Source organism: Streptopelia decaocto, assembly GCF_964273445.1.
Source record: "Streptopelia decaocto genome assembly, chromosome: 6".
NCBI classification, from domain to species: domain Eukaryota; kingdom Metazoa; phylum Chordata; class Aves; order Columbiformes; family Columbidae; genus Streptopelia; species Streptopelia decaocto.
In genome coordinates, this window is record NC_138660.1 from 35,226,815 (window position 1) to 35,253,250 (window position 26,436).

General features: G+C 42.3%; 2 protein-coding genes across 6 annotated transcripts in view; one reads left to right on the forward strand and one right to left on the reverse strand.

The window, feature by feature from the left end:
• The window catches only part of LOC309441342 (RNA-binding protein 44-like), a gene marked incomplete at its 5' end in the record, with an annotated part of 37,685 nt that extends 36,285 nt beyond the window's left edge, over positions 1–1,400 (forward strand). The window contains one exon of the mRNA XM_082055975.1: positions 524–1,400. Coding sequence (XP_081912101.1) covers positions 524–779 — 256 coding nt within the window. The 3' untranslated portion in view covers positions 780–1,400. The remainder of the gene's footprint in view (positions 1–523) is intronic.
• A 361-nt stretch (positions 1,401–1,761) lies between these two features.
• Positions 1,762–26,436, reverse strand: part of UBE2F (ubiquitin conjugating enzyme E2 F (putative)) — an 84,143-nt gene continuing 59,468 nt past the window's right edge. For all 5 annotated transcript variants that reach the window (XM_082055837.1, XM_082055841.1, XM_082055839.1 and 2 more), the window contains one exon: positions 1,762–3,140. In XM_082055837.1, coding sequence (XP_081911963.1) covers positions 3,090–3,140 — 51 coding nt within the window. In that variant the 3' untranslated portion in view covers positions 1,762–3,089. The remainder of the gene's footprint in view (positions 3,141–26,436) is intronic.

Here is a 26,436-nt window from a genome sequence, read left to right on the forward strand (position 1 = left end):
GAGGCTGCGGCCAGTCGTTGGGAAGCTGCTTATAAAGTACTTTTTTCCCCCCAGGTGTGTTTTTAATTGCCCAGCTGGGCTGGGTTAGCTCTGCTGCTCTAGGATTAGATATGAGTAATTGAGATGGGGAAAAAAGAAATTGTGTATATACATGGGTTTTTTTTTTAATGCATAGGTAATTTTAAATCAGGTAAGATTTGAAACCTATGGTCGTACCTGTCCTTGCAGGTATGGTTGGACAAGCACAGGGACTGTCCTCTCTGTGTGGTGCCTCTTGCTCGGGCTGCACCTCATTTTCCAAATATTTTAAAAAAACAAAGAGAAAATGGACTTGCTGTCCATTGGGTGGTGGATGGGTCGTGGTCCTGCTGCCCTGCAAAGCAGCATACTGCAGAGAGGTGAGCTTCAAAAGCACGCTGTTGGTTCACATGTGCAAAATCCCCCATTTTTAGGCAATTATAAGTATTTTAAGTAGGTTCTGTGTGTTTATTTCTGGTCCCTTTTGTCCTTGTCTGTGTTGCAGCACATACGGGGAGCTGACGAACTGCACGGCGCTGATCGCCGAGAGGCTCGACTGCTACTGGCCCAACCGGCTGGTGGACGAGTTCTTCGTGGCCGTGCACAAGCAGTACTTCAGGAACTGCGCGCCCTCCGGCCGGGCGCTGCACGACCCCCCCAACAGCGTGCTCTGCCCCTTCATCCTGCTGCCCGTGCTCGTCACCCTGCTGATGACCGCGCTGGTGGTGTGGAGGAGCAAACGCAGCGAGGGCATCGTGTAGGGACACCCTGGGGGAGGACAAAGCCCCGGAGGCAGAGACAGCAACGCCACCGCTCCTCCCTCGCCGGGACCCTCCACATGTGCTGCTCATCCAGCGGTTTCTAAATAAGTACGTAATTTAAGACACTGTTTGGTGGTCCGGGATGCCGGTGGCTGGTGAAGCCATCACAGGTTGTCACAGAGTGCTCTCGGGGTACCGGGGAGCACGGCTGGACCCAGACATCAGCACTGGCATGGCTCTGCTCATCCTGTCCCACTTGCTTCCCTCCCAGCAAACCCCCAGCATCGCGTGCCAAAACAGGAACATTTTTAAAGAGAAAACAAAAAGAGGATGGTGTGGTTGAAATCCTGCCAGCCCTACAGTGCCAGCGTGCCAGTAACCACCACAGCTTCTTCTTTTTGTCTTTTTTTTTTTTCACACCAGGAAAGGAATCTTCTCCCCTAGCACAAGGACGAGCCCTGAACGGGGTGGGTTTTGCCTGGGAGATGGGGTGTAATAGGCAAAAGTTGCCAGTGGCAGATGGTGGCATGGGTGGTGGCCTTGGCCGTGCCCTGGGGCTAACGAGCAACAGGAACAAGGTGCTTTTCCTACCTAAATGAATAAATACATCAGTAAACCAGGTCCCTGTCTCTGGTGCAAATCCTTTGTGCTTGCCCCCTCCCTGAATGGCGGAGTCTAGGTGGATCGAGCTCACACTACAGCTCTGCTCCTGTGTACTGATCTCTGCATTTCATTTCCCTGCTTTCCTGCACCTCCAGCAGCACGTATAGGAGCCTGTGAAGCTGTAAGAGAAACGGCACACGGAAAACTTAACAAGCAAGGCTGCAGTGTGCTTAAAATTTACAACCCAGCTCTGCCACGGTAATGATGGAGGCAATGTTGGTTTTCTTCAGTGCCTGCAGAGGAAAGAATGAAGCGTAATCATTGGGAGGGGGGGAAATTAAAAAAAACAAACAACAAAACAACAGTCAACGCCTGAGTATTACACACTTGCTCCATATGAAACCACACAGACATTTATTTCTATGTTTTATCTATTTATAAAAGCTTGAATCGGTTCCATTGCTCCTCCTCGGCGTGATCCCAGGAGCGTTTCGGTCTCTGAGGCCGCGTCAGTGCCCCGGCAGCGAGGGGACCAGCGGGAGCTCCGGCACACGGCAGGCAGCAGAATCCTCACCGCGTTTGCTCTGAAGTGATTCCTGAGGTTCATGCAACTCTTCTGCAGGATCTCTGCTCGCACATACTATGTGGTATATACAGCTACTTACAGAAAAGGCAATTACAGCATCATATCCTTTCAAATTACCAAAAAGCCAGTGCGCACGAGTGTTTAAAAGAGGGTGCAGTGTGGTATTAGTCTCAGCTGCATTATTAGTCATTCGCTTTCAGTGCAGAAGTTTGAAGAACACAAATAGGTGTTTTCCAGGTAACGGTGCTTGAATTTACTTTCATCAGATCAAACACTGATGCTCCCTGACCACATCCAGATTGGAAAGCCAAAGGCAGATTTCTTAAAAAAAAAATCTCCCTTTCATTACGTTTTCACAGAAATATATATATATATATAATATATATATAATAATTTTTACTAATACTACACATTTACTTAAATTACAGATTAGCCTGTATTTCTTTTAACTACTTCACACAACGAATAGAAACAAAAAAAATACTGTTAGCCCAAACAGGAGCTGAAAATAACAATGTAAAAATTCCAAACATGTGACAGAAATGTACTTACATTAAATATCATCAAGAATTTCAATACCAGAAGTAGAATTTGATTTAGCACTTGCATTCTGGCAAGCTCTAAGCCTCAGCGGACTGACTCTTGGAAAAAGCTCGTATTATTTCTGCTCATCAAAGGCAACAGTATTGTCATTTGGTTCATGGGAGACCATTTTATTGCCAACTTGAAGTGTTCCAAAAACACACCACCTTTTCTTTTTTCCTTCCCCCCCTCCAAACTAGGCAAGAGTTAAAAAAAAGTGTACTTACAATTTCAATAGTGATTTCTTTTAACTTCTCAAGCATATCTCATCAACAGGATATACAGTACGGTTCAGAAGAGTAAACATTTTTTAAAGTAAGCAAACAACTTTTTTCAACCAACATACACATTTTTCTTGCTGTATTTATGCTGAACTCTCCTTTTAACATGGACAAGGTATGAAGTTAGTTTTCTTCTTCAGTACAACATGGACACAGGACTAGTACAATCCGGGCTGGTTTTATTGTTGTGGTTGTTGTTGTTGAAGTTAAGGACAACTGTCGTGTGGAAGCCATGGTCCTGCCATCCATCTCCCTTCATCATCTCGCATAGCGCTTAATGTAGTCTTCAACTTTATTCCGAAAGTCCTCCTAGGAGAAAGCACAGCCAGAATTACCCCAAGCACGTCAGAGAGGGACTCGGGTAGGACTACAATGATGGTGGGTTCCCAAATGCTCTCCCCGAGACCCAGGACACGTTTTCCAACCTGATGTATGAGAACTGCGGTGACGGCTCAAGTCCTTGCAAGCAGACGTGTGCCCCGCCAGGGATCTCCTCTGGGGACTGAACAGAGTTTGCCACCATCAGCTATCAAGGAAGGTGCAAACAGAGCCCACCTGGCAGGCTGCCGGTGCTGGTGGCACAGCAAAGACCTGGCCACGGTTTCAGAGAAGGAAGGGAAGTTGTCCTGTCCTGTCCTGACCGGATACAAGAGGCAAAGCTATGGCAGGGACTGTTACAAAAGCTGCGTGGCCAAAGTCAGCTCTGTCCCAAATGCTCATTCTGGCCTCCCCTGGTAACTGCACAATGTCGCAGCCAGCACAGAATGAAGCTACATCAATCACTGCCTTTTTTTTTTTTTTTTTTGGTCATTTACTCTAGCCCGAGTCACTTGGTTTGTTATAATGGTTCAGAGGGAACACATGCACAGCTACACCCTGCACAGAAAGCCTGCAGGACTATTCTATAACCTCTGTACCTGTAGAAGAGCACACATTTCTGATAGCTTACCTTTACAAAACACAGAGATGCCGAGCTAGAGAAATTCTGACACACTCTCATTAGATCCTTGCCCAAGCCGGGATGTCAGACAGATGCTACATTCCTGTAATGTTATTCTGAGTCTGAACCTTGCCTAACGCGCTTACAGCCTGTTATTTAATATGTTCAACACAAACACACTGAGTGGCCTGTGCTCCAGATTCAAGTGGGGGATTCACAGCAAAGTGCTTCTTGCTTGATTTCCACCTCCCTGTTTTGTGTGCTGGTTAGAATATCAAGCAGGAAAACCTGTGAAATTAATGTTCTCATGTCTGCTAAAAAAATAAAAAAACCAATGCACAGAACAGCTGAAGAGGTTTTGAACGCAGCGTCCTGGTGCAGTGGAGCTGCCCGGAGAGCAGGGGCCTCGGAAGCACTGAAATCCTCTGCTCACCAAGCCAGGGCTCCGCTTTTACCAGGGAAAGGCACACATCTCGCTGCCGTGACCTGAGGTATCGCAGCAAGGGATGTTCCTGCTTTAAACAACGCACCTTGTCCAAGAGAGCAGCTCCAGGATCGCTGGTACATTAAATGACGCCCTCCAAATGCACTCTGAGTGTTCTGGTACAGTCCACTCAGCAAAGAGCTCAATAAAAAGAGGTTTACAGATAAAGCAGCAGCTCATTAATTTAATGCCCCATGTAAATAATGGTCATGCATCGTTCAAGGACTTTAATATCGAGTCTTTTTGACTTTTTGTTAACAGCAGAGCACTGCAATATGCACCGTGACCTTGTACTAATACGGCTAAAAGGTCTGAAAAGTAGCAAGCGGTCACTTCTAACTGCGAAACTTATTTGGAAAATACAGAGAGCTGTCTTCCCTTTCAGGGGCATGCAATAACCTGTTCTGAAACTTGAAGATACTTCAAATGGAAACAGAAAACATTAAAGCTAAAAAGTCCATCCCCTCAGCTAAATTTGCCTATTTCTACCTTGTCTACATCAGGTCCCCTTTTTTCAAAAAACTGGATTTCCCTCATGTCTTGAGCATCATTTAGCTATACACTGCAACTAAAATTTTTGCTAGATATCACATCACACCAGAAAAAAAGCAGTAATACAGCCTTTTTGCTCTAGCTAGCCTTGGAATGCATCAATACTTCCTTGGCCCCAACACCACACTTCAAATACTTCCTGATCAGCTGCCTTTTGTTTTCTGCTGGCGAGTTTTTCTACCAGAGAAAGGATAAAGGTTCTCTCATGGTTAAAGTCCCCAGTCAAAGGATCGAAGAACTATGATCCATCAGCAACACTGTCTGTGATTTCACTTTCTAATTGATAAAATGCATCACAGAGATTTCTGTGAACTGTATGCAAAGTGCTCTGAATCTCAAATAAGTTTGAAAAGTGGTTGAAGGCAAAAAATACCATAGATGTGGAAGCAAAAGTGCAAATGCACTTTAGGGAAAAAATACCCACCGCTAATGGCTCTTCTCAAGAGAGGTACAATCTGTGCTTTGGGAGAAATAAAAGCAGAGACCATGAATTACAAGCATCCATTAAAGGAAATCAGAGTAAGACGCTTGACACCTCGGCATGGGGTAGTGGGAGCCCAGGTGTGTCCTGCAAGGACGGACTGCCAACAGAAACCAGTTCCCACAAACCAAATCCCTTTCCTCCTTAGACATGGGTTGCCTGCACTTCTAAGGAGAAAGGAGCAGCTATTTTGGTACAATATGGCACCTGCTAAAGGCAATATTCTGTGTAGTGACTTTTAACTTTGCTGCAAACACACTCGTTTCCACGCACATGCAACCATACATTAAGTGTGCTAAGAAACTAATGCTACAGGATTAATGCTGTCTCCATTTTTCAAAAGATTTCAGATGCCAGGCAACTCCAGTCCTTTGACGATAGTTATGATACCCAAGTATCGTGTTAAAGTGTTTCTGAATAACTATTTAAAAACAACACGCCTATGTGCTTCCCAGATCTCAGGCTGCCTCAGGCTAGAAGAATCTCTAGGTAGCTTGAGTCTGTTAAAATATCACACAAAGACCTTTCAAATTTTTTTCAGCTCTGATGGGTCATGGACTACACTGACGCAAACTAGAAAAATTACTCGTAATGGCAAATGATGCTGCAAACCTCCCATTTACCAGTTATGGTGGATACTGTCAGTATTACAGACTGACCACGAGCAGCAGCAACACTTACTGTCCGCCTGTTCTTGGGCACGCACAACGTGCGAGGATGTCAGTCATGACACTGCACCTGATACATGAAGCTGTTCGGACTTTCCTACTCTTGTGATTCTCCAAGAGACAAGTTACTAAAAGAAATTGGGCCAACAAATACCACTGGACATGAAATAGTGCCAACTGCATCTTCGCTGTATCTATGATATCTAAGAGCAGTGCAGTACAAGCAGCTCAGAGCATCCTCCACTTTTTCATCCATATTTTTACAAGGTTTTCAAATGAGAAGACAGGCCCTCAGCACTAACTTAACAGAAGCAGGACCTCAACAAAGAAGGAAGGCTCCAGAAATCCACGCTGTCACTTAGGCTGACTTGAAGGAACTGACAGCATCGGCAAGAATATGTTAACACAGTACTCGCTGCATGCAAACCTGGTTGCTGAACAGGAGGGTCTCATCCCATAGCTGTAATATTCCATCTTGACATGCCATATGGCGCAACAGTTCCTGATTAAGAGGGGCCATTTTTCTATGTGCACATCTGCTTAGGCGTAATACTGAATAATCAGAAGAAAAAGAATTAATCAGAGCAGCACATATTCTGCATAATAAAGAGGTGCGTACAAAATCCTGCTAGGAATGCTAAGGGAAAGAAGAGGGACAAGTTTCATGGGGAGCGGACAGGGAATGCTGTGTGTGCAAGCACCCATGGCCCTGCAGTCCATACCTGCCCTGGTCCTCTCTGCCACACAAAGCAGTGCCTGTTACCCCCTCCTAACTTCCCTTCAAGGAAAGATCCTAACTGTAGTACTGCTAGAAAGATGGGCTAGAAGGCAGGTTGTGCTAAACATCTACTCTTACTAACAAACCAAAGCCAGAGCTTCTTTCTCTGATTCTTTCTGCAGGACACTCCAAGGAAATGTACCCAAGCTCAAGTCTGCATTAGTGTCCTGAGCTCCAACAATCCTTTGCTGCCAAAACAGACACTGATGAGAAAAAGCATATAATGTCCCGTGGTTGTGATGATGAGAGGGAGAAGAGTATGGAGGTTTGCTGCTGCAAATCCCCCATTATCAAAGCAGTTGATGTCAATGACCTTTTATGCGCCTGCCAGAACACTCATCTAGTGGTTGTGTTGCCCACTGGGGCTTCTGCCACGTCCCTCTGGGCCTGGGTGACGTGCCATCGCTAGCTGGCCCAGAGGCACAGCTGCCATAGTTTTCCATGTCATCAGAGTTGTCACGCCAAAGACTGATGAAGGGGAAGAGGGCTGACGTTTTACTACAGAAGCACTGATGCTGTAACACATGGAACATCATCAGAAATGACTCAACCAGCCATTAAGCACTGATCTGCCATCAGTGAGTGCTGGAAATGCCACCTGGAAGAGCTTTTCAATGGGAAAATCTAATTCTGAACTACTGTCATGTGCCCTTCATCAACCTCACTGTACAGTATTTCCTTCACAAATTTCAAGATAAAAGATACATGGAGCAAGAGGTGGACAAAACCGCCCTTGGGTTCTCTGGAAATGTGCTGGGGAGGAATGAAGCTTGGGTTTCTATCTGGGAGCAGTACCAGGCATATGATGATCAGCTGGGAATAGGAAACTTATCAAAATGTAAACAAAACAAAACATCTTAACTGAGCATACCCCAAAAGAGCACAGCAGGTCCTGTGCCAGCTCCCGCTGGATGCAGCTACATGGGGTCTGATGGCCTCACCTTCCCGCCTCACAGGCCACTCCTATAGTGTGCCCCCGTGCAGGTCCCTGTCCTGTCCAGTCCTCACCCTGGATAAGCAAAACCCTGGTGGAAGTCCAGCTCAGTTCTCAAACATATGTGTGAGAAGAAACCATCTAAAACGGGAGAGTTCAGACAATTTTGGAGCAGACCCAAAGCAGCTTTGCCCTGAGCTGCGGGGAGGTGAGAAGGAGAGCAGAGCGGTACGGCAGGAGCCCTGTGGGAAGTATTTGTTGCATGAGTAATGCTGGCCAAATCACTACTTCATTTGATGAAAATCATGTGGAGACAATCAGTCAAAGGGAAATCCAAAATTCATCAGGGGATGAAGAGTATGGAATATAAGTCATGACATATTTCACAATATCATTAGATGAAAACTGGATTATGGCACAGACCATAAAGTTAAAACATACATCCCACTGAGTTTCTCCTGGGTGTACTTTAGTACTTAAACAAAGAAGTTTTGTTTATACAAGGAAGTTTAACCTTTAAGTAGATAAAATTATATATGTATACTAGAAAGAACTCTGGTCAAAGATATAAATTTCAACCCATTTACTGATTTCACAATTTTCATTCATACTCTACATTCTTACCAGACAGCATGACATGTGCAGTGATTTGCATCAAGAAAATATTAAAAAGCAAATCCTTATCTAATTAGCTTTAGGTAAAAAAAAAATACTGATTGATGTAATATTAAAACAACTCAAGTCTCCACTGATGAACTGCTCATCATAAAAATATGCCACACTGAAATGACACTAAAAAAGCATGGCAGGCTAAAAATGGAAGATGCCACAAGGTATTTTACACTGAGGGCACGAGCAAACCCAGTACATGGCCAGAGTGGTAATTCATCATAAATTATGTATCTTTGAGGAGCAACTGGGAGAGGATACGCAGACTATCATGGAAACAGAAGGAAAAAACAGCCACCCCGAAACCCCAGAAGAGAATCACAGTCTACAATTTGTAGAAGCATAGCAAAGCACAAACTCAGCAACTAGGTACTTTTTTGAAAACTGGGGTTTCACCTGATTTGGCACCTCTCAGACAGGAGACAATTTATACTGCACCGAGTTCTACTAACTACTTATCTATTTACTAAGCTTTTCATTTGAAAAAGAAAGAAGATCTGCTCAGTTATCCAAAGCCAACACAACACTTATCTGTGATGGCTACCAGAGAAGTTTGGAAAAGTTGTAACGGAAACTTCATCTCAGGAATCTTTAAAAAAATATAAATAAAACCAAATGTATATGTAAGAATTATACACACACACACACACATATATATATATATAAATATATATATAAAAGTAGCAGATTTAGCTCATTATCCTTAATGTACTGACTACTGGTAGCACTTCACACATTGCAGCATTTGGCAACATTTTTCTTCTTCCTACTCACAATATTGACCTGAGTTCCCGCCCTCAAGTACATTAGAGACCAGAAACTGTTCCCCTCTCTGGGGGTTTGCTCACCAGGCTGAGGACCACGCTGGCCAGTCCCAGCAGGAAAAAAAGCAGTTTACTGCATCTGTCCCTCAGCTGTGACTTTGACAACCCAGACACTGCGACCAACTCTGATCCACCTCCACATCATTTAGATTTACAATTCTGTGAAATTAAAATGGGGACCAAAAAAAAAAAAAAATCACGAAAATATGCAGGTGCTCCTGCCCTTCCCTTCTTTGTGTTAATGAAAGTAATGAAATAATTATAATGAGAAAGCACTATTTTAACAGAACATTATTTTAATCCGAAATTTATCACCAAGGACAAATTCCAAACCATTTCTGTCAGGACCTTGTCGTTTTACTTAAAGTGCAGTTTAGTAAAGGGGTCTTTGGAGCACCAGTAACATGACATTACTCGGCTCCAGCCAAAGCTTTAGGAGGAGAGTATAATAACCAGGTAGATTTACTCATTAGACCTATGAATTTTATTTAAAGCGACCTTTTCTTTCTTTCCTTTCTATCTTGCAGGAAATAATGAGTATTCACGCCCCTCAACCCCCACACACCCACTCCCATTTAAAAAGGAGCTGAATGAAACCTTTGAGTAATACAAAAATCTCAAGTATGAGGTGTTTTTCCAATTCATGTTCCTGCCTTGCTATCATTTCCCTGTCACTGTTTTATTTAGCTCACCCTCTACACCATTTGAAGAATTTTCCAAGCTCTGTAATTAAATTTCAGTTCTGTAAAGAAAAGGAAGAGTGGGGAGTGAACCCATACACAGGTATCTCCCACAGGCTCCTAGCAGGTACAGTCATCGCTCTTCACAGCCCGTGTTCGGTACTTCAAATTTTAAACATTGTTTCAACACACCGACTAATTCCGATTTTGCAGAATGATGACAAAACGCTTTAGTAGATCTCTTTGATAGCTGGGTCCTAAGGGCAAAATATGGTGGAATTTTTACTGCAGGGGAAAACAACCAAACCAAAACCAAAGAACACCACTGTTGTTTTTACTTCAACTATTTGGGAAAAAAGCAGCATTGTGGGGAAGAAGAAAAACATTATGTTTTGGACCTTCTTTTGAAAAATATCTGCACGTATAGGTTGGTGACAGAATTGTTGTGAAAAGTAGCGACCTGCCTGCCAGGACGCTGCTCCAGGGTGAGTCAAAGATGTGTTGCAAAGACAGAGCGAAGCATCAGCACACTGACCGCGAAGCAGCGCGTCCATTTGTTCCACATCCATTTGTCCCAGATTTTCAGATCCTAAGTAGGAACCACTTCCCTCGCGCTTCCACAAGCTTTCGCTGTTTGCTAGTTAAACAAAGATAAAGGAGCAAAAGCCCTTTCTGAAGTTACTGGAAGAGGAAAGGGCTATGGATAAGGAGGCAGGTGCGAAAGCCACCAGGGTAGCCAGGGATAATTACACCTAAATCCCGTTTGTGGAAAGGCAAGGGAACCGAGCCAGCTGAAGGGAGAAAAGCACCTCCACAAAGAAAACCGTTCCCTGGATCAAATGCAATGCGGGTCCTGACACCCTTGCCAAATCTGCCCTTTGGCTTATGGAGCAACTTGGCTGGAGGCAGATTGTGGAAGCTTTTTTGAGTCCTCTGCAGTGCCAAATAACTCAGGTTTTGCCCTGATTGTGATCAATCGATTTTCTTATGACCACGTACGATTTCGCCCAGGTTGCTGAAAACAATGAAAACCTTCCATGAGATTAAAGCAGGGAGAATGGAGGTTTCTTGGTCACATAGTGCCTGATGTCAGGTGCTTGTCTCCCTGCTCCTCCGATGCTGCTGGAGTCAGGCCCAGTCTGGTGCCAGGCACGCTGTCTTGTCAATAACAGTTGTCAGAAAGGGCTAGAGAGAGAGTCCTTCAAGAAAATCACCTGAATCATCTCAGTTACACTGATGTTAACCTGCCCTGTGCTGCAAATGCACTTTCACCCGTGAGGACGCCGCTTATTCCCAAGAGAGGATATGTCCTCGGGATCTGAGGTCTTAACGGATGAATTACACGGCAGGAAGGAAGAGGATTTCCGCAGAGGAAATCGAAGCTGCCTGGCTCTGGCAAGAGGGTTTTTGCAAGTCATACACTACTTAAGTCAAACGATGTTCAAACAAAGCTGACCGGGCAGGTGAGGCACATGGTGAACTCACCTCAAAGTGGCCAGACCTCTTGTTTGCATTCAAGAACCCTCCTGTATGTTTCTGTTTTAAAGCCATGCATTCTTCTAAAGAATGTAAAGCAAAAGCTTTCCTTTTAAGTCACTTATTTGCTTAAAGCATGTAAAACAAAAGCTTTAAAACATCTGCATTTCTTCCACATCTCTATCATTATCTCAGCAAGTCAAACCATCTGCAAAAGCTTAATCAACTTTGCTGAACCTGAAAGAGGCTCCATCCATAATCAAAGTGTTATGAAAGATGGATAATGGTTTCTATAAATACTTTTAGCATTACAAAAGTAATGTTTTTCCTATTTACATCTGTTAGCACAATTAGCAGCTGTGCTGTTGCTCATTTGCACATGCTGTTTAATGTACTTTATGCTCACTGGGAAAAGGCTTCAAAGGCTGTGACACAGACCCAGAACATAAAATGGGGAGGCAATCCAAGAAAAACCCCAGTGCAGTTCTCTAAATGCAAGAATGCTGCAGAAAAACAAAATATGTATTCTGTTGTGGCTGCCACAATTTCAGCGAGGACAACAAACACCAAACAGGGTGGCTGGGTGTGCAGAGGAAGTGAAGGATTTACTGCAATAAATATGGAGATAAATAAATGTGATGACTCACAGGGCAAATTCTTATGAAAAGATGTTTTTGGATTGGGATGGTACTGTTGTTCTTAATAAGACAGTTAAGCTATAATCAAAGAGTAATAAAAACCCACAACAAAAATTAAACAGCTTCCAAAAGAACCCACATCAAGTCTGAAAGCCTTTTGGGGCTAAATTCTTTTCCAGTGTGGTAAAACCTTGAAAACCTAAGGTTAGCCTCTAAAGCCACAGAACAAGTTCTTCCCTTGAGAAGCTCCTTCTGCCACTTACAATCTCCTAAACCATAAACATGGCATCCACAGGCACTCCTACTGGCTGGAGACGCGTGGCCTCAAACAAATGGCTTTAAGAGTATTTCAGGACACTGAGGCTCTCACTCCAATTTCTACCCTCATGCTACAAATCCGGAGGGCTGGGGAAGGCAAAGGCAATGACATGCACATTGTCACTGCACCGCTGATGTCATCAGGTGTCACAGCGACATGCACACGTCCCCATCATTGGCACGAAATCCAATCGGTGCGTGGAGCAGCTGACGTCTGAGTGGCAGTGGTGTACGTCAGGAAAGCGAGCCTGCGTGTTCTGCATCAGCTACAAATGCTTTAGGATTCATTATAAACACGGGAAAAAAAAGTTTGCCTACAGAGAGATGACAGGTTTGTGTGGCCAAAGGTGAATACATACTTCAATTCCCCAGACACACTTTGTGGGTGCATTTAATTGGAACAATTCTGCAATGTTTCGTAACCCCTTTTAGAAGAAATCAGGGAACAGATACTCGATTCAGTATCCAGGAATAAATGCGAGTTTCTTATTTTACTTGAAGAAGGCTAAAAAAACCCTCACACTTTCATCAAATCACAGTTTTGTACCGTTAGAAATAAAAAGCAGTGTTCTTGAAAATGTTTAGAACCAGCTACTTCCTATTAGGAAGATAGATTTCGGTATGTCAAGGGCTGGTGCAGGGCTATCAATTTAAACAAGGGAATGAGTTTAAGTGGAAAACCTCATACTAGACAATGGACAAAGACAGATCCCAGTCCAAAAGAAGCTCAAACAGGAGTTAGTAAGCACAGCAAGGATGAGACTACACTAATTTAAGCAATGCATTGACTCAAATATTCTACAGTGCAAACAACCTAAAAAAATGAGGGTCTGACAAAACCAGCTTGAAGCAAACACTAGAAGAACAAGATCTGGGCATGCCTCCCCTTGTCAGCCTTTCTGTTGTCTGCCCTTCCTTGAGCTAAAAGCCAACTGCATCAACTGAGGTGCTGACAAAGTCTAGCGCTGAAATGTGCATCTTAAATTCTTGGACTCAGATCGCAAATCAAAAGCCTGAGGAGTTCCTCGAGGCATAGATGTATCATGGTAGCTCTTTACGAGTCTCTTTGGAAAAGCAATGGGAAAAAACGCACACAGAATGGGTCAAAGGAATGGAGATGGTCATCCTGGCTGGAGAAATCTGCTGCATGTTTGCAGCACAAAGGGTAGCCCTGAAAAGAAAGGTGAGGTTGGTGTTCCAGTCTGAAATGCTGCCATTCTCACAAAGACCATTGGTAATGATGACCCTGCAAAGCAACTACTCAGACTTTCAAGTATGATCTATCAGTGCTACAAGCTCTGGGACAACCAGCTGAGATCCCTGGTAAAATACAAAAACACCAAGAAAAAACAAAATAGCAAACAAGAGAGAAAGGTAGTAAAGAGGTCAAGTTATAGCTTACCTATGTGTTTATGCATTTCTTTTGCAATGATTAATTGGATCATTCCGTAGCAAGAACTGTCTGCAGAGCTGTCCTGAAATCTCCTGACCTACCTCAACTGAAGCATCAGGAAACAAGACCAAGGAATTCCTGAATTACTGCAGCAACCACCACATTTGGCAAAACATTTTTGACACTTACAAGTTTCAATAACAATATCTTCTTATTGTTTATATGGGTATAGAGAAGCATCTGTATAATCTCAAACTATTCTCTTCCATGGCCCCAGCAAACTCTTGGAAACTCTCTTTTCCACCATTATTTCTTGCCACGACCCAGCATCAGATCACGTGGAAGAGTGGAAATAGAGAAGGAAAATCCAGTTTATAGACAAACTGAAAACAATTGAAAATGGTAAGAGGTAATCCAATGAGACATTCAGACATCATGAAAAGCATAGCAGATCGCAAGCAAGCAGAGCAGCTAGCATTATACAGTATACAATTTTACAATAGGTTTTACAATGCCACTCTTTCTGTAAACCGTGAGAATTAATAATGCAAGATAAAAAAGCAGTAGCTTCAAAGCCTTGACCTCAATTACTTTTTAAGCAATCTTACTAACATATATCTTACTATTGTTGAAGTAAGAGCCAGCAGTACGGAAAACAAAAAAATGAGACTTGTGCAAAAATCCCCTAAAAACTAATGTATACAGCAGTCTGATTACTAATTAGTTCAAATGTGGCTAAATACAGAAGAGGAAAAAGACAAGTGCAAGTAAAAATATGCAGATCTCGTGATCAGTATGAAGTAATGGAACTCCCCGTGGTGGTTGAATAGCTTGTGGGTAGTCCTCTTTACCAGAATAAAGCTTCCCTTAGTCTGCAAGAGTCTATTTGTAACCCACACATTTTTACCCATACCACTAGGGAATATCTAGCACAATCAAGAAAGGGCTTTAAAGGACACAGTAAGCAAGCAAAGAGCAAAACATAATTGCCTGCAGATCTGCAGACTCTCCTCCCTCCCCATACAGCTTTTCCTTGATGCTCTCTACCATCTCCTCTGTCCCAGCAGAACTGCAGTTCCCTCACCTTCTTGCAGCCCCCTTGGGTTGCACCCAGGGTTCCTTGCCACCAGCTGAGGGAAAGGCAAAACACGTAATCTGCTCCGAGCTGTATGTGCCCACGCGGGCCCAACACCCCACCCGGAACGTCCTGGCAGAGCTTGCATGGGAGACTCACAGACCATCCTCTCTTTGCTGCTGCTGCTGATTTTTGTGACAGTTATGGGAACTGGATATGAAGACTCTGCTGCTCTGTCAAATTTGATGGAAGTTGATGTGTGTGTGTGTGTGTGTGTGTGTGTGTGTGTGTGTGTGTTCAAAAGCTACGGGGACTAAGAGGGAGGCTGGGATGAGGGAAGGGGACTGCATATGCTGTATTCTTTTACAAAAAAAAAAAGACTTAAGAAGCAACGTAATTGCTAAGGGTTCACTTCAGTGGAGCTCCAAGACAAACAGATTAAGTGTGGACTAGACAAATGGACACTGAGTTGGACTGAACCAGCTGAACTGCTGAGCTCAGGGAGTGGTGATCAGTGGCAAGAAGTCTTAGTGGAGTACTCACTGGGTCCAATACTGCTTAACTTCTTCATTAATGACCTGGATTAAGAAGCAGAGTTTGCTGATATAAAACTGGAGGACTGGCTGATACACCAGATAGGTGTGCTGCCAACCAGAAGGCCTCTGACAGGCTGCAGAATTGGATAGAGAGGAACTTCATGAAGTTCAACAAGGTGAAATGCAAAGTCCTGCCTGGGAACACCACCACCCACCAGTACAGGTTGGGGGCTGGCTGGTTAGCAAGCAGCTTTGCAGAGAAAGACCTTGGGGTCCTGGTGGTCACCAAGCTGACCATTAACTCCCAAAGATGACCACTAGCATCCTGAGCTGTACTATGAAGAAGCAGCAGGTGAGGAGGGAGGTGATCCTCTCACTCCACACAGGCCTGATGAGACACATCTGGAGTGCTGTCCCAGTTCTAGGCTCCCCAGGACTGGAGAGAGAGAGGGACTTACTGGACTGAGTCTAGCAAAGGGCCACAAAGATGATTAATGAATTGGGGCATCTGTCACACGGGGAAAGATTAGAGCAACTGACCGGGACTGTTCAGCTTCGAGAAGAGAAGGCTTGAGGGGACCTCAATGGATTTAAAATACCTGATGGGAAGGTGTGCAGAAGAGAGCCAGACTCTTCTCAGTGGTGCACAGGGACAGGGTGAGAGGCATTGGGAACAAACTGAAATACAGAACATTTCTTTTAAACATTAAAAGAAGTTTTTTTATGGTAAGGGTGGTGGAACATGGGAACAGGATGCGCAGAGAAGTTGTGGAGTCTCTGTCCTTGGAAATACTCAAAATCTGACTGGACAGGATTCTGGGCAAACTGTTACAGCCAACTCCAGCATGGGTATGGGGGCTAGACTAGACAGTCTCGCGAGGTCCCTGCAAACCTCAGCAGCTCTCACCCGTGAAACACCTTCTGAAAATGTCTCAAGGACAAAGTGCTGGAAAACCTGTCGTTACAGAACAGCCTTTCTAATACAATTCAGAATCACTGTTTACTTGGTTACGCTCGGCGTAAACAAGAAAGAACAAATAAACGTTTCTATCAAGACCTTAAAATTGCAGTTACATTAAAAACACAAACTTCAGGTAACCTGCCAGCTGCCTAGTGAACCTTTCCAATGTCTCTTTACTCAGTTTCATCATTATCCATCATTTTATATTTCTTCAAATTATTCTGCTGCTGTTACAAGAACATTAGACTGACAGACTCCAAAATAATATCCAACTTTTATCAGAGAAGTGAAAGGACAGACAACAGAAATCCTTCAAAAACGACAGTGGCACCGAGGTTGACACATCTATCCATACCAGAGTGACGCACCAAATATAGGAACATTTTGTTAAAAGTATAATTTTTAGTCTTGAGGAATGGAGGAAGAAAGTGTCTGGCTTGTCAACTCAGTAATTCCTTTACTCTCAGCTCCACAGACACTCTTTTGTTCTACACCTAATTACTATTATCTCATATTCCAATACATTCAAGACCAGATTGTTTAGTTTACAATAGATGGATGGATTCCCTTCCTTCCCCTATCCAATTACAGTTTTACAGTTTAGGAAACTCTAATAAAAAAATTACTTTAAACCTGAAATGCCCTGCAATTTTGTATCTCTCCCCACTCACAATAATTTACATTAATCACATTGAATTGATTGCTTCTAATGATCAAGGCAAGGCAAAATCATTCCTTTCCTTTTCACCTATTTTAGTAGCTGTCTGTACTGTATTGCCTTGTTCAGAAAATTATCCTCCTGATAGCTGCCTTTACTTTTATTTTTATAAAGATGGCCACCAACTATAATCCCACACAAGAATTTCCTTTCAGCACAGGAATTATAGCTGGGACTACCTATAGAATATAGTAATTTATTATGGATAAATAACTGGTCATCGTAAGGATGAGCGAATGCTGTGGAGCCACTGCCAAGCCATTAAGAGCAACTCCCTTCCCAGCAGCACGTTCTCTACTCTGTTTATTGCAAACATGGGCTGATCGCGGGGCTGAAGTTTGTAAGATGTAAGAAAGAAAAGCGCTAGGACAAAGGTCTCAGCTGTGATTGCAGTCAGTGCAGAGCTGATTTAAACCACAGTCCAATCTCTGTTCTGAAAACCAGAAAAAGGATTTATTTTGCAGGCAGATAAAAGAAGTAGAATGTCAAGCTTAGACTACAAAATTGGCTGCTTCTTCCTTTGCGCATTTTGGCTTTTCTATGTAACGGGAACCTTTAGCACCTACAAGTAAAAAGGGCAGCATAGCAGAGAAAAGTGCTCTGTCATTACTCCTTCAAAACCGAACTTGTCAGAACAGAGAAAAAATAGGTGAGAAAGGTTGTCTGTGTAGGAACATTACAGCAAGACTCAGACACATTTGAGTCAAAATTAAGGAAAGCATAAGAAAAAGAATGCTATTAATATTTAAATGCCAGGTTATTAATCCAGGACTAAGAGGATCCAAATGAATGCCCAGACCCCCACAGCTTTATTGTCCTACCCGGGGTGAATCATTTCCCTCCCTGCATCACTGTGCTCCCATCAGGAAAGCAGCAAAACCCACGATGAGCTCTCCTTCGGGGCGCTTTGTTTCCACCGATGAAATGCCCTAAATAAGATCCAGGCATTCGATCTCAGATTTAACAGTGACTTACGGTGAACTGAGAATGCCCCAGTATCTATGGCCACTTTCGCTCCCCAGGCAGTGAGAGGAGGTAACTGCGTCCTCTGACCACGATAACGTGTCCTCAGCTGGATGATCAAACTCAATTCGCAGACATCAGATCCTATTCTATTCACACAAAAATAAGTGTTAAACATATCTACACGTGCTACTGTAAACCAACATTAACCAGCTTCACGATACTTAAATCTATTTCTTCAGTTTATTATTAAAGATATCAAAATGTAACCACCTACAACGACTACTAAACAGTTTAAGAAAAATCAAGACAAGGTGAAAAGCTCAGCCTGACTGCAGCCAGTGGAGAAAAAATTTAAAAAACTGCCATGGTCTGGTCAAACATTAATTTTAATTCCTGATGAAGCGAATACGAGTCTTAAACCAAAGCATTATCTGTGCTGCTGTTTGTTAAATCTTTCAGGGTTATCTACCTATCTAAGCTTTGCAGACAGACATCTGTGAATTTTCAGACAATATAAAATAAGCAGAATATTCAAAATATGTCCAAAACCTGGTCTACCACTTCTTCCTCCTATTAAATGTAATTCCTATTTATTTTTCAAGAGGGATTTCAGCTCATGGGTTCGTATGCTCAATGATACTGAAGAATCAAAAGCAGCTGTTGTTTTCTACAGCAAGCATTTTAAGTACTTCGGAAGTTATAAAGGACTTATTTTTAGTTGAGTGATGTGCTAATGCCCCAGCAGTGCTTCTCTGCAGTAATGCAAGAAACCCAGCTACCTACAGCAATTAAGTATCTTGTCCCTATAGATCTCACTGCTGGTGAGCATGTTCCTCATCAGGTTCTTTAGGCCGTGAGCACCATTAAAAGCTGTTTCTGTTGTCACAGCCAAATAAAACACAGTAAAAACAACTGCCCAGTCCTTCAGGAGAAATAGCTGTAACCTAAGAACAAAATTAGAGTGCCTGACCATAAGGTGACACAGAGGAGAGTACCACCTAATCAGAGAAGCAGTCATGTAACAACCAGCATCCTTACGATATCCTCAGATGAGAAAATCCAGTGGGATGCTTGATTAAAAGGGTCTGGATAGACATGGCTGTTAAATTGTTCCTATGAAACTCATGGAAAGTCTCTTTATTTTTTCCAGTTGTAAAAATCACTACAAAATCTGCTGAAACTAATGTCAAAATTAACAATTGCTGACTCCAATGGACAGGGCTGGCCACACGACTGCATATGTATAGGAACAGTGACTATGGTCAATCCAGACACTCAACAAAAGTCCATGAGCACAAAAGTAGTAACTTAATTAAATATATCACATGGAAAGTAATTTGCAGATTACATGGTAAAGGTTTTGTTATTGAAGTAAGGGTCTTTCAAGACACCAGAAAAAAAAATATTCCGCCTTTATAGATTTTGTTACTGAATATTCACACTACTGACAAGGTAGTCAGTGCACGATGACAAGCTGAAGTTTTCAGTTGGTTTCCTCCTAAGTCTGCCAGCACAGGACTGGAATCCAGTCCCTGACAACACTTCATTTGGCAGCTGTAACCAACCCACGTTGCTCCACTCTGCCAAAATGAACACAAGGCTAAACAAGGTAATATTTGAAGCCAGCACCGGCACAGTGCTGGAAAGAGATTCTAAAAAAAAAAATGGTTTATTGCTGATCTTCCACTTTCCTATGCCATCTGCAACAGGTCATTGAATTAAATTTCAGACTATTTTGACAAATATTGTGCACTATCCTTGCTTGACTGACGTGTATGCAAACTCGGTTTCATAGCTAAAACCACAACAAGAAATTATCCCTTCATGCTGTGTCAAGTGAGCCATCAGCCACCACGCTCAGAATCACTGACAGAGGCTCATGCTGTGGATATGAAAGAGTGCGGGTAAGAAATCTCTGTCTTTAATCAAGAAACAGCCAGCAGCATCAGGTACTCTAGACAAGGTGGAAGAGGCTTCCTGATTCCATTTTCTAATGTGTTCATACCAAAATTCTCCTGTGTTGCTTCTGCATGACAGGTGTGCCTGCATCTGTCACACTTCCAGTTGTTTTAGAGCAGGAAGCTACTCTGTCTCAATAAATTACAAAATAAATCGGATCAAGGCAGAAATTCAAGCAAGCAGCGCAGAGCTGTCAGTCACGAATTTGAGGTTACTGACAAGCACGCAGCAGGAAACAGGCTGGTAACGTGACATGCCAGATCTCATCATTCTCTGCACAATTAGCAAAATACCAGGCTACCTACATCACCTTGGAGCTGGATATTATATTACATCCTTCCAGTAACAGCAAAGTTACATTTTGTTTTTATCTCCATTCATTTATGCAAGATTACATTAGGGTATGTTAACCCAGCATGTCACTAACAGCTTGTGATCCCTCTCCAAACTGCGATCAGCCTTTGTTCTTCCACAGAGGAGAAAGGAATGAGCGGCACATAATCTGTATTCACACTTCATTCCACCCCTGGGTCCTGCAGGAATAGTTAATACATTTTCATGTGCCATGCTGAAACGGAGGAAGGACAGTTGGCTTATGCTGTTTTGTGGAACAGCTGCTACAAGATCAATGCAAAAGTAAAGGCTCATCCTGAAAAACTCTGAACGTTCACAAGTCTTTTTTAATTGAAGGAGAAACTGAGGACACTGACACTTAGCACATTTAGATGCACAGTATAACTTACTCATGTTAGCCAAACGAGCAGCAAGTGTCAGACTCTGATCCTTCTGACCTGCCAATAATTGATAAAGATGCTTTCCCAATATTCTGAAGAGGCTGTTAATAATGCTGTGATCCTCTACATTCTCCATTCAGTTGTCTTGATAGATGAAAGCAGGGGTTTATTATTGAAACACTTTCAGCTTTCTGTTTGTTATACCATTATGTTACTAGCCAGGATTTAGGGAACAAACTTTGAAAATGAGATGAGAGTGCCCACTTTTTAACCCCTTAAAATAATTCAGTAAAACTTCAAAGCATCTGATGAATGTTTTCAGGACAGAGCCTGGCACTCAGCTAAATGAAACACAAGACACATCTTGGAAGACAGACCCTAAAGGATCCTGACTTGCACAGGTAAGCTTGTAAAGCTAGAGGGAGGGAGAACCACAAAATTGTACTGACCTTTTAAATTGCCATTTATGTCCCACAAGTAGGGAAAAGCCTGTGCAGTACTGGAGGAGGCAGCAGCTGTGGACTCACAGAGCTGACAGAGCCCTCCACCTGCAAACACGTGTGCTAGTGATGATTTCCAGATTGGACACAGGATCATTGCAAATGGTTTCTTCTAAACATGAGTACCCAAACAGATGTTTCCACAACACTTGCACCGTGTATGCGGGAAATATTTCTTACTGAAAAAACAGTGGGTGCAACACAGGAGAGCTACCAAGAAACATGATTGCCTCTTTACCCAAGCTGCAAACTCAAACCTTCTAGCCTTAATCAAACGCATTTCCACCCAACAGAACTGTCACAGTTATTACAATGAAGTGTAAAAGGTAATTTAGTGAGAAGGGTGTTTGGTAAAATCTGGCAGAAGGAGTGAAGAGCCTCTCACATCAAACAGAAAGCAGAGCCACGATGCTGAGTTCCATCTAGTGCTTCCCTGTGGCAACTTTTCCAGTTGCTGCGGTGGGAAGAGCATGGCCAGCCCTGGGGAAGCTGTGACACGGAGGAGCGGCTCTTCTCCCTGTGACTTCAAGCCTCAGGGAAGCACGGCAAAGAAAAACCAGTCAGACTCCAGTACGCGACCTTCAGAAACCAGTAAAGGTTTTCCCTCTGTACCGCGTAACGTGGCAATGCAAGTCACTTTTGCACGCTCCATCCCTGCTCCCCAGCACATCCCTTTCAGAGAACAGGGCAGGGTGTGGGTGAGAACCCAGCACAATGGCCACACGCACGGTTACTCCGCTTGCACCAGCTCAAACGCGATAAAACACATTATAAAGACAACCCGAAAGGATCTTCAAGTAAATGCATTCAAAATGATTTCTCTGTTCAAAGGCTAATTTTCCAGCTGTCTCGAGCCATCACTAAACTTCAAGCACCTGTACTGAAAACAGAATGATCCAAATTCTTCCAATCTCATTAACTTTGTTTGCCCACAAAATTTCATAGGGATGTGCTTGAGAAACTGCAAAAGTTTAACAAAGTGTATGGCTGCGATGGGAAACTATTGGCAAGTTTGACACAGAGAACTGGGATAAAAATAATGCATTAGTGAATTAAATCAACATTATTTTTTAAACAATTCCTTGGAGAAGGCATTAGAAAAAACAGTTTGCCAGTAAAAACCTTTGGAGTGCATGGCCCCAACCCAATACAATAAAGAAACAAGCATTCAGATGGAAACAGGATATAAACCGGGGTAATACAGAGCTGGTATTTGACTTTTGACCTACCCATATGCTTTTGACTACTCTGCAAAATAAAACCATTTCAGTTGTTTTCAGTTTCTTTAAGGAACATGGCTATTTCACATAATTCATAATTATCTGGAAAATAAAATGCTCATTTAGAGCTATTTCTAGTACTTTTTACTGCAAGTAATATCTCCTCTGAAAGCTACTGTGACAAGATGCAGCATCTGTGGACCACAAAATGTCATTTATAGTATTTTATATAGTATAAATGTTTTATACTGAAATGTCTTTTACAGAATCTTGGATAATTTTGGTGAGCACTATCCAAACAAACTGGTTTGCACCCAAATTCTCCAACAGTCACTACAGATCAGTGGATCAGTATCTCTAATTTTCAGATATATTTACTTCAAGATATTTAACTGCTAACAATTATATCTAGCAAGCAGAAAACCCAGTGAAGAGTATCCAAAGGAAAGGTTTTGCTGCCAGCCAGACACACAGAGTTAACTCAAAGCTGGAAAAAATGTTCTTGCATTTTCCATTTATGAAGAGGTGAGCCAACCTAAAAGCTTCAAGCAAGAAAATTTAATGCGCTGACGCACTCCCTACTATGGTCACACCACCTCTGCTCTTGGGTTCTGCAGCCCAAACCTCAAAGAACTAAATCACTCTCCTGAACAGGAGGAATCACTGCAGGAGCTGAGCAACCTTAGTACTCAACACCTTTGATATAAAAATGATAACAAAAAAGGGCAGATATGACAGAGAAACAGACAAGTTACTATAAGATCAGTTAAATTAATACCTTTAAGCCAGAAGACCTAAGGAAGAAATATAGATAATGAAATTTTTTTCCAAACTTCCAATTTTATTTTTTGTATTACTGTTTGTCTGCTTAGATGACCCAACACACCTGTGATATGCTAACATTTATATCATGTTTTTCATTCAGGTTCATCAAATAACATTTCAAACAGACTAATCTTCTGATATGTGAAATTATATTAATAGCAGAAAACTAACTTCAAAGTGGCCAATGATAAGAGACCAAGAGGAATCCAAACTTTAAGACGCTATTTCGTTTCAAGTGCATTTCTTCAGCTACACAGAAAAACGGATTTTCAAGGTAGACTTAAATCTAAATGTAATTATGCCCTTATTATGTATAAGCACAGAAATAAAAAGCCAGGAGGATAAAAGTACAGCTGGCCATGGCAGTATTTGGAAGAGTCTTTAGAAGGATCAAATCTGAAATGATGTACAGGCAGCGAGCTTTGGGACTTTTTAACTGTCTGAAGGCATTATCAGTCTGAGGATAAAATTACTCTAAACTTCAGCAGAGATGAAAGATCCCAAGTCTGCCAGCTTCTGTATTTAGCACCCCGCAGGGCAGCTCGGAAAGGAAAGCACAGGGCTCCTGCTCTGCGTGGCAGATTGGTTTATAGTGTTTGATAAAACCTGAGGTGAGACAGAAGAACAGTGACCCCTTTCCACTTTGACAACATGCTTCGCAAGCCAGACTTAGTAGTTTCTCATGTTAAAAAAAACCCCCACCAATCAACTGAAAAAAAAAAAAAAAACAAACCACAACCAAAAAACCCATCGAGGATGAAATCACACTTGGTAAAAATGAAGTTTTACAATTTCAAGTTGTTGCTGGTTCTTGGTGGCTCCAGAATGAAAGAGGCTATGCTGGGCAATGACAGTTTTTGATGCAGAGGGACAATTCTGGGGAAAATTCAGCTCATTTCCAAATGGATCTTCTGCAGACCTATCTGTATTTGTTTCTTACTTATGATCATTATTTACAGGCAGACCTCTTGCTGACAACTTTCTCTTTCAATGACTTACCCATTTTTAGAAGATATAAGCACTGACGTTTTGTCAGTTAATGCTGGTTCTTGCCCAGTTGCCCAAAGAAGGGTTTGAGAAATTAAGATTATTCTATGAAAATCCTAAACTGTTTGCTATTTAAGGACTAAGAAAAACTGCATACAGTTATGAAAGGTTACAAAAGTTCTTCAGTGAAATATGTAGTCAGCAACTGTTCCCAATTATCAATGGAATTTCTAATGGAATTAGATTAGTGCTCTCACTTGTAAAGACAAGAAAACAGTCCTCAAGTAATTCAAGGAAAATGTTCATCCCAGAAGACTCATTAGAACAACCTCCAAAGACTGCAAGCAATTGAGAGACTTTTCTTTAAGCTCAGTTTCCTAAGGAACTAAAGCTATGTGCAGCAATTAAAATCCTAAGAGGAAACCTTAGGAGGCTGCTTCATATTGCATAACACCATGTACATGAGTACATTATAAATCCATCTCCAGAGAAACAATCCTGAAATAAAAAACTTATTTTCTTCAGTACCAAGACAAGCCTTTAATTAAAAAAAAAGAAAAAAAAGCAAAGCCAAGCAGTAATGTATTTTCTTGTGTAAAAAAAAAAAAAAAAAGAAAAAAGATTGAACAGCTGTCCCAGCAGCATGCAGGTTACACAAGGAAAAGCCTCTTTCCCTCTTCCCCAATAGCTTCTGAGACCTCCTATCACTGGTGCGAGCACTGACTGTGGTGATTTATTTGAGGGTGCGGTTCATAAAAATACAGCATTATCCCAGGTGAAATGAGGCTGGCACATCCTTGATATCTTCTGGAGAATTTTTGCTAGTGTGCAAAAATGTGTAGAGAGGAATCAGTATGACATGATTTGAGCAGGAATAGAAACTTCATCTGTAAGCATGATGTATTAAAAACTAAAGATCTTATGATCTTATGAACTACAAAGACTAGAGCCATAAGCACATCATGAATTATCCACAATAATGTTTAACTGCACTATGGTACATACAAATTTCAACTCTCCTGAACTTTCCCCTTAATATTCTTACAAATGTGTAACACTCCTCCCTCAGAATAAAAACATAATGTCTACAAATAACATCATCACAGTGCATAAAGCTACCTGAAGACAGATGGACTAGAAATATAGTCAGTGACAACCAGAGCTGCTAGAATTTGGCAGCTGTAGTTAAAACCCATGCTTTCTAAAACCTGGGCCAAAGCCAAACTCCCCACACAGCCACCAAACCTATGCAAAATGATTCATCATTATAAAACCAACAGCTACAAGCTTTGCTACTGATCCATCCACAGAAAAGGCAGAAAACCAGTTAAAACTCCCTTTGCTGACAGCAGCAGAAGACAGGCAGGGGAAAATAACCACAAGATGACCCTTTGTACATAGAGTTGTTGTGCTGCTTGTTCTTTAAAACCAGGCAGACAACTGGGCAATACAATGGCGCAGGTAGAGACAGGATCGGTCGGCACCCAGGGTGCGAGTGCCCATTGGAAGCGGCATGATGACCCCTCCACATCCAGCAGCAACTGCGGCTTCCAGCAACAATTACATCGAGTCTGACAACAGCCCTCATTCCTCTGGCTGGACAGGCAAAGAGAGGGACACAAAGTGTGGCATTCGTGATCTTTAGATGTAATTGCCAGTTACCTGGGGGCAGTGAAAAGACGTGGCACTCCTACTGTTCAGTGCATTCCTGTCCTCTATAATCGGAAACAGATTATGCTTTCCAAGGAATATTCAAATAAAATCAGGGTTTGCTTAATTAAGTAAAAAAAAAGTGTTTAAGATGGATGCGAACATGCACCTATTCTGATTACATTTCTCAGCAATGGCACTTCAGAACCGCTGGTAAAAGTCCCATGAAAGAAGACATGTTAGATTTCGTAAGGGGACAAAAAAATACTCCTTGCAGAGAGCTGTCTTACCTGTCTTACCCTTACACAGTGACACAGCAGGAAGCATTTCCATGCACTGAATACTGACAGATGAGTTTCACTGAGAAGATGGAAAGATCATGCAGGAAAATAACACAGGGTGATAATGTTCCTCAGCTTCTCCTATTAAAACAACTGAAGAGTGCATGGATGAACAAGTAAATGAGTGTTTGCTAATCTGCAGGATGACAAAAATTGCTTTTGTCTTTTAAACTGCACCAAATACAACAGAAGAATACAATTAAAATAGGACATAGCATTAGCATTCTTGATATGTCAGGCCTAGGTGAGGAAAAAAACTAAGGAATATTTGGCAACACGTTTCTACTTTAAGCCACAC